Genomic DNA, 8,915 nt, shown 5'->3' with positions numbered 1-8,915 from the left:
TTCTTGAAGTTTCTGCAGTTCTTGTGTGGTTGTGTGCTGGTGCAACCATTTTCTGAAGTTTTTCACCGTTCGTTTGAATTTCAATCGGTAAATCGAGGTTTTTACCGTTCGTTTGAGTTTTCGATCGGTGAATCGGGGGTTTTAGTGGAGAAGTAGGAGGTTCGGGTTGAGATTGCGAGTTTCTGTGGAAGTTTGAACATCCGAATCAATCGTGTGCTGTCGCGGTTGTTTTCTTGGAAGTTTTCGAAGTTAGAGAAGTTCTGACCGATTGATTGCTGGATCACTCGTTCCGGTGGTGAAGGTTCTGGTCGTTGGAGTTTGATCTATTGATATTTCATGCGAAAGATGAGAAGTACGCGTCGAAGTCTCTTTGTGCCAATTGTTGAAGAGAGCGTCGTAACCATGGCGCAAATGATGGAGATGATGCGCACGTTGCAAGAGAATGTGGAGGCGTCGCGCGTTGAGCAAGCAAAGATGCACGAAGACCTGGTCGCATCTCAGGCCAGAAATGAAGAGCTCAGCAAGGTTAATGAGGAGTTGCGTCAAGCTCTTCACGAGCAGAGAGGACGCACAACTGATGAAGAAGTTGCACCGTCGTCACCACCCCGCGTTTTTCCGATGCCGTTTGCTCAGGCGATCATGGACACGGTGATCCCTGCGAGCATAGTGGCTGTGAAAGCCTCTTTCACCGGCGTGGAGGATCCTGAAGCACATCTCACCGCGTTTCATACGCAGATGATGCTGTCAGGGGGCTCAGACGCAGTTTATTGTAAAATGTTCATGAGCACGCTCCATGGAACAGCGCTGGAATGGTTCGTCAGCCTGCCTACAAGCCATATAACCAGTTTCCAGCAGTTCTCTAAGCTTTTCGTCGACCAGTACATCGTGAACAAGGCGCCACCTATGGTGTCTTATGACTTGTTCGACGTAAGGCAGCATCAGGGAGAGTCCCTCAGGGACTATCTGAATAGATTTGGAGCACAGATAGTCCGCTTGCCTGGCAAGGATGAGGAGATGTTTGTGCACGCCTTCAAAAAGGGCGTGCTGCCTGGACCTTTCAGCGAGTCGCTGATCAGGAGCCACCCCGCCACGTTTGCTGAAATCCGGCGACGTGCTGTGGCTCACATCACCGCTGAGAGCGAGGTTACAGAAAAGAGAGGGAACGTGGCTCCTACTAAGCCACGGGCCCAAACTAGAATTCAGCCGCAGAGGGTGTTAGAGACGACGGCGGCCAAGAAGGATCAAAGGACTCGCCATCCTTACGATCCAAAGAAAAACAAGGGGAGAGGGCCAGGGCGCCCTAGAGAGTTCAACCGCCCCCCAAGGTACGAGTTTGTCATGGGATTGGCAGACCTAATCGCCATCCCCAACATAGCTGTCAGGCTTAAAGTGCCTGAGAAAGTTTTAGACAAGGTGTTGGGACCAAAACCGGATGTATGGTGCGAATTCCACAAAAGTTTTGGTCACTCCCTTAATTCGTGCTTGGCCCTGGGTTACCAACTCGACGAATTGGTCAAGTGCGGTTTTTTGAAGGATTACCTGCTGGACAACAGAACGGGGCAAGCTGGTGGCTTTTTCGGCGGAGGACCCACCGCCTCCCAACGGAAGAAATATGCAAGGTCTGTGATGGCAGTAGAAACGTTTGAAGATCACTCATCGGATGTGGACATTACGTTCACCAAGGAGGACCTCAGGGACGTTGTGCCTCATGACAATGATCCCATAGTTGTCTCGCTAGTCACGGCGGGAAGGAAGGTCCACCGGGTGCTGGTGGATCAAGTAAGCTCGGCAGATGTCATGTTCTGACCGACTTTCAGCAAGCTGCAACTACCCCTTGACCAGTTAAGGCCCTATGGAGGATGCTTGTATGGGTTCGCTGGCGACCAGGTGGAGGTCAGGGGTACATTGAGTTGAGAACTACATTCACGGACGAGGCGGCCTCGAGAACGGAGAAGATCAAGTACCTCGTCGTGAATGCCCCCTCGGCGTGTAACATTCTGTTGGGAAGGCCGACCCTCAACAGGATAAGAGTTGTGCCCTCAACAAGGCACATGAAAGTTAAGTTGCCGTCAATGGAGGGAGTGGTGATCACCATAAGGTCGGACCAGAAGGAGGCAAAGAAGTGTTACGAAAATAACCTCAAGACTAAGAGGTCGGTGAGCTACATCACCACAATGCCGCCTCCCGGTGTGGAGCCCAGGCCAGCAGAGGGCCGGGTTGTTGATGCGGCGATGGAGGTGATCACCGAAAGAGACGAGATCATGATGGACGCCGAGGCGGGGGGAGAGAACGTCGGTCGGGAGGAAGAAGCGAGAAACCGCCCAGAGGAGGCCAAGAAGTCGGGAATCGCCAGTGAAACCAGGCCAAAACCCGTCGAAGAGTGGTTTAAGAGGGAGATCGGGGGTAAGGTCTTCAAGTTGGGGAGATCTTTGGAAGGCGAGGCGCAAGACCAGATCGCCAAGGTGATAGAAAGACATTTGGACACTTTTGCGTGGTCTGCTTCAGACATGCCGGGAATCGATCCCGATTTTTTGTGTCATCACCTAGAGGTGGACCCTCAGGTCAGACCAGTGCGACAGAGAAGAAGAAAGTTCAATGAGGAGAGAAGACAGGCAATTAGGGATGAAACGCAGAAGCTCCTCGCCGCGGGCCATATCAGGGAGGTCCAGTACCCTGAATGGTTAGCTAATGTCGTGCTGGTGAAGAAGAGCAACGGGAAGTGGCGCATGTGCGTCGACTTCACGGATCTAAACAAGGCTTGTCCGAAGGAGTCGTACCCTTTGCTAAGTATAGATGCCCTGGTCGACAGTGCAGTAGGGTGCAAGTTGTTGAGCTTTCTGGACGCTTTCTCGGGGTACAACCAGATTAAGATGCATCCTATGGATCAAGAAAAGACCACCTTCATGACTCAGAGATCGTGCTACTGCTACAAAGTGATGCCCTTCGGGCTGAAGAATGTGAGGGCCACGTACCAAAGGCTGATGGATAAGGTACTTGCACCGATGCTGGGGAGGAATGTACAAGCGTACGTTGATGATATGGTCATGACTTCACTAGAAAAGAGCAAGCACATCTCAGATCTTGAGGAGTTGTTTACCACGATTGCCAAGTATAAGTTGAAGCTAAATCCCGAGAAGTGCATTTTTGGCGTGGAGGCGGGGAAATTCCTGGGTTTCCTTTTGACTGAGAGAGGAATTGAAGCAAATCCTGATAAGTGTGCTACCATCTTGGCGATGAGAAGCCCGGCTACCGTGAAGGAAGTGCAGCAGCTTACAGGTCGGATGGCCGCCCTATCTCGTTTCGTGTCAGCTAGCGGAGAGAAAGGCCATCCGTATTTCCAATGCTTAAAGCGAAACAATAGGTTTGTCTGGACGAAGGAATGTGAACAAGCTTTCGTGAAGCTTAAGGAGTATCTGGCGAGCCCGCCGGTTCTGTGCAAGCCTTTGGTGGGAACACCTCTCAAGTTGTATTTTGCTGTAACTAAGAGGGCGGTGAGTGCGGTACTCGCCCAAGATCAATATCAGACCCAGAAACCTATCTACTTCGTTAGCAAGGTGTTACAAGGCCCAGAAGTAAGGTATCAGGCCTTGGAGAAAGCCGCGCTGGCGGTTGTATTTTCGGCGAGGAGGTTGCGCCACTATTTTCAAAGCTTTACAGTGCTGGTGATGACCGACTTGCCTATCCAGAAAGTTTTAAAGAAGCCTGATGTAGCTGGGAGAATGGTGAAGTGGGCAGTGGAGCTGTCGGAGTTTGACATAAAATATAAACCCCGAGGACCGATCAAGGGGCAGATTTTCGTTGATTTTGTGGTCGAGCTTTCTTCAGAGGCAGCACAAGTTGAGGGGGATGATTTTCGTTGGGTACTTTCGGTGGATGGATCGTCCAACCAGCAAGGCAGCGGTGCTGGAGTCATTCTGGAAGGGCCCAACGGCGTGCTGATAGAACAGTCCCTGAGATTTTCCTTCAAAGCCAGCAACAATCAAGCAGAATATGAGGCGTTGATTGCAGGTATCTTGTTGGCTAAGGAGATGGGAGCTAAGGTGTTGGTGGCCAAGAGTGACTCGTTGTTGGTCACGGGGCAAGTAACAGGCGAGTTCCAGGCCAAGGACCCGCAGATGGCGGCCTACTTGGAGTATGTGCAGGAGTTGAAGGGTTCCTTTGCCTTGTTTGAGGTGGTGCATGTACCCAGGGAGCAAAATGCCCGAGCTGACTTGCTAGCCAAGCTTGCCAGTTCGGGCAAGGGGGGTAGGCAGAGGACTGTTATTCGAGAAACTCTGAAGACACCCAGAGCGTTTGTAGCAGATCACCAGGTTCTTCAGATAAGTAAGTAGACGGAGAGAGTGGCGAGGAGTCACAGGTCCTTGACCCAGGAGACCTTGAGAACGCCAAGGATAAGAGCGTGTTTAGGGGAAAGGGTGGACATGGCGCAGGTCTGCGCTACGCATAGGCCAGACACGTGGATAACGCAATACCAGCGCTGCCTGGCAGATGGCGTTCTCCCGCTGGATCCAACGGAGGCTAGGAAGATAAAGAAGAACTCTAGCAAGTTCACCCTGATCGATGACGAGCTGTTCAGGTTTGGGTTTACACACCCACTCCTAGTATGTGTACACGGAGAGAAATGCACAAGAATTATGGCCGAGCTCCATGAGGGTATATGTGGGAGTCACATCGGGGGTCGAGCTCTGGCTGCAAGATCTCTCCGTGCAGGTTATTACTGGCCAACGATGAGGGAAGATTGCAAGAAGTATGCTCAATGTTGCAAGAAATGATAGCAGCACGCCGATTGGCACAAGGCACCCCCAGAAGAGCTGAAGTCAATTTACAGTCCCTGGCCGTTTCATACTTGGGGAATTGACATTCTGGGACCCTTCCCATTGGCGGTCAAGCAGATGAAGTACTTGGTAGTGGCGATTGAATACTTCACCAAGTGGATCGAAGCGGAGCCAGTGGCCCAGATCACCGCACACAAGATTGAGAGCTTTGTATGGAGGAACATCATGTGCCGGTTTGGTGTGCCTGCACGCCTGGTGTCAGACAATGGGACTCAGTTTGCGAGTCACCTGTTGAAAAAGTTGTGTGAAGAGGTGGGAATAGAACAGGTGTTTGCATCCGTCGAGCACCCAAAGACGAATGGCCAAGTGGAGTCTGCCAATCGGGTGTTGCTGAGAGGTTTAAAGAGAAGACTAGAAAAAGCTAAGGGATCGTGGGCTGAAGAGGTACCCCGCATAGTTTGAGCGTACCATACCACTGAACAGTCAGGAACCTACGAGACCCCGTTTAGCCTGGTTTATGGATGTGATGCGATGATTCCAGTCGAAATCCAGGAAAGCTCGCCGAGATTCCAGAACTTTGTAGCGAAAGACTCTAACGAAGAAAGAAGAATGAATCTGGATTTGCTGGATGAGGTCAGGGAGGAGGCGAGAGTGAAGGCCGAAGCAGTAAAGAGAAGGATTGAGCGAAGGTATAACTCTAAGGTAATGCCAAGGCAGTTTAGAAGGGGCGACCTGGTGATGAGGAAGGCCCATCAGTACGAGATGGAGAACAAGTTATCGCCTAAATGGACGGGACCGTTCAGAATAACCGAGGTGCTCGGGAACGGCGCCTACCGCTTAGAGACGTTAGAAGGAGGGGCGATTCCTCGCACTTGGAACGCCACACATCTCAAATTGTATTACAGTTAAAGCCTTGTAAGTAAAGACGAACATGAAGAGATTTAAATAGTTTCTGTTAAAACAGTTTCAAGGGGGCACTCTTTTTTCCCTAAGGAGGGTTTTTAATGAGGCCACCCAATAAAGAAGAGTTTTCAAGTTTAAAGTTTCTAAGATTGCATGCTTGTTGTTTTGAAAGTTTTTAGAAAAAAGACCTTATCACTTGTACGTGATCTACGGCAACAGTAAAGTTATATTGCATGCTTTCTAGTAAAGTTTTAAAGACCTCATCGTCTTTCGGCGATCGGAGGCACCAGTAATGTAAAAAGCCCTCAACGCTCTCGTGCGTCTTGAGGCGAGAGAAGAAGTCCTCCTCGCCTTTGAGCGAGTGTAGGCAAGAACAGATTGAAAGACCTCTTTGCATAAGCAGATTGAGGCAAGATTAAAAGTCCTCAGTGCATCCAGGGGGGAGGAGATGTACACCCTGGGCAAGTTGAGGCACCGGAGAAAGTCCTTCTCATCTTAGAGTGAGTTCAGGCAAGATGAAACTGAAAGGTCAGGGGTGTTCATGACCTTAAACGGCGGGAAGGGAAGGTTGATGGAAAACGCCTTTTCCCCTATAAGTGAAACATCAATATTGACCCAGTAAGATCAGATAAAGCTTCCACGCTTGCGGGCGGTGCGAAGATAGATAAAATCCTTCTCGTCTTGAACGAGTTCAGGTACGGCGTGAGGGGTGGAAGAAGTCAAAGGATAGTTGAGATAGGTTCGCAGAGAACACCTCACTATCCAGATCATTGTTCTAAAACTTAGGGAGGTAGAGAAGGATCCGAAAGGCGCCTCTACCCCAGATGAGGGAACAATGATCAAGTTATGCAAAAGAGGGTAACATCGCCAAAACCCTATGGCGTGAAGGTTGAGATAGTGAGGGGGATGTACGGCGAGTGCCAGATCAAAAGAGTTTCAAGCGATGACAGAAGTAAGGGGCACCTCACTTGGCAGATCAGGTAAACTGTATTTTAATACTAGTTTGAGTTAAAACCTGCTGCCTAATAAGTGATTTTATGCTAAGGTTTGTTGCCTTAAGTTCACAAGTTTTGTTGAGCGTCATCGCTGAAGAGTGGATAGTTGCTCAAATTTACTTTGAGTTAACAGTTTGTTAAGTTTGCTATAAGGTTAACAGTTTGCTCGAGTTAAAAACGGTATGTGAAGGGTTAAGTTCAAGTATTGCTGAGTTAATTCAGTTGAGTAAGTTTCACCAGTTATGTTGGTTAACCACACAGCGAATAGAGGCAAAGGTGTATAAGGTGAAATAGAAAGACAATGTTCAAACAATAGAAGTTATATAAACAGTACCAATTGAAGTTTATACACAGATTGGTCATTACAAACAAAAGACAAACAGAAGGTTTTCAAATAAGAGGTGATGGGGAAAGGCAGTTAGTCTTCAGAAGGCACAATCTTCCCATCCACCACTTCGTTGCAGATCGACAGCATGGAAAGGTCGAGCTTAGGATATTGGCATGACATTTGCTCCAGAGCAGCTTCAAACCCAGAGGTGAGGATTTGAGCAGCACTCTGTTCGAGCTCATGTATTTGGTTTTTCAGTTCTTCCTTCTCCTCATGAGCTCGAGCAAGTTCTTCAGTAGCTTTCTTACTCTCACCCCGAGCTTGGGCAAGCTCTGCAGCAACCTTTGTGGCTTCCTCACGAGCTTGGGAGAGCTCAGCGAGAGCCTTATCCCTGTCTGCCTCGACCTTCCCCAGGAAGATCTCCCTATCTGCCGATCTCTTTTCAATTCTTTCCACCTTGGAAGCTTCAGCCTTTCGTGCAGCGTCCAAATCTGCCACCTTGACCCTAAGTGGGACCAACTTGCTCTCCAAGTCAATTTTCTCTTGGAGTTGGAGGTGCAGTTTTTGGCGCAGATCGGAGGCTTCCTTGCGTGTGTTCCTTAGCTCAGCGTCCAGCGCATCCTCCAGCCTTGAATGTTCCATTTCATTCATCAGCAGATTGCAAGTGAGCTTTTCAGCCTCAGCCCTTATCATAAGATTTGACTCCTTGAGCTCGGAGTTTTCCTCTTGGAGCTTCTTGAGTGAATCCTTCACAGCTCTTGATACAAGCAAAGGGAGATCTTCAGCCATGGTCTTCAGTTGAGCTGCGAAGGGTCCCAAGGTCTCTTTAAAGGGATCTGGGAGGCTTGAGGCTGATGGTGGAGGTGCTAGTGGAGTTTGATGTTGGCTTTCACCCCACCCTCTTGAGCTTGTACAACCAAGGGGGGCTTCCAGGCGTGGTGGTGAGGCTGGAATTTCTGTTATAAGCATTGGCGAAGCCTGAGCACCCTCATCTTCTCCTAATGCGGCCCCAACAATGGATGTGGTGGAAGGAGGACCCTCTCCAACAGATACAAACGGTGTAGAGGCGCTTGGAGGGTCCTCTGCATAATTCGGGCTGCTACTTTCGATCACTATGGGCGCGGCGGCCAATGGTGTTGCTTGGACTGGTTCTAACGGGGTTGGAGGTGATGGCGGTGTTGGTGTTGGAAGTGCAGGTGGTGTGGAAGTGGTTACCCTTTTTCTCTTAGTGATGAGACCATCTTCGGTGGCTTCATCGTCGTCTTCTCCTTCTGACACCACCTGAGGAGTCTTCCTCTTTGGTCTCTTCAACACCAGTTTTTCCCTTTCTGGGGCAGGTAGGGCCCCAGAAGAAGTTGGACCTCGGGGAGGAGTTTTTCCTTGGGAAATGGCGATCTCCACAACCGAGTTGGGCACAGTTTGGGAGCCCGCCGCAAGTTTGTGGGATCGGGCGATCACCCTCAATTCTGCCAGTTTTCCTTTTCCCAACATTGCGTCTGCACAAGGTAAAAAATAGATGAGTGTGCCCCAAAGCAGAAGCAGAACATGCAAGTATATACATACAGAAGTAACATAAGTAAATAGCACATGGATAAATGATCAAGACCAATACAGAACAAATAGAATGCCAAAGACAGAATGGTAAAAATGCCAAGTCAGTTTCAACACAAGATGAGAATCTTGGTGTCGGGGTAGGGGCTAACCTATGTGCATTTCAAGCTGGCCCTCAAGGAATTCGAAGGAGATTATTGAAGCAGTGGGGAAGGTGATGTTGGCGGAAGCCATGCTTTTCCAGAAGAGACAAAGGTCTTTGTCCAACTCCCCCATGTTGTCAGGACTTCTTGCTCTCCTGAAGTTGTCCCTGGAATCCTTGTTCCCCTTGTTTACCCAATACAAGGGGAAGCCATCAAGCAG

At 49.5% G+C, this 8,915-nt stretch overlaps 2 protein-coding genes across 2 annotated transcripts; one reads left to right on the top strand and one right to left on the bottom strand.

Moving 5' to 3' along the window:
* The first annotated feature begins 402 nt into the window (after nucleotides 1-402).
* On the top strand, nucleotides 403-1,806 carry LOC137837290 (uncharacterized). Its single transcript, XM_068646255.1, has one exon. The coding sequence runs from the start codon at nucleotides 403-405 to the stop codon at nucleotides 1,804-1,806; it is 1,404 nt and encodes a 467-aa protein (XP_068502356.1).
* A 5,285-nt stretch (nucleotides 1,807-7,091) lies between these two features.
* On the bottom strand, nucleotides 7,092-8,492 carry LOC137837281 (uncharacterized calcium-binding protein C800.10c-like). Its single transcript, XM_068646242.1, has one exon. It carries the CDS (start codon nucleotides 8,490-8,492, stop codon nucleotides 7,092-7,094), a length of 1,401 nt encoding a protein of 466 aa, XP_068502343.1.
* Between the last annotated feature and the right edge of the window lie 423 nt (nucleotides 8,493-8,915).

This window comes from Phaseolus vulgaris, chromosome 11, assembly GCF_000499845.2.
Source record: "Phaseolus vulgaris cultivar G19833 chromosome 11, P. vulgaris v2.0, whole genome shotgun sequence".
In the NCBI taxonomy this organism is placed as follows: Eukaryota; Viridiplantae; Streptophyta; class Magnoliopsida; order Fabales; family Fabaceae; genus Phaseolus; species Phaseolus vulgaris.
This window is presented reverse-complemented; position numbering and strand designations above follow the sequence as displayed.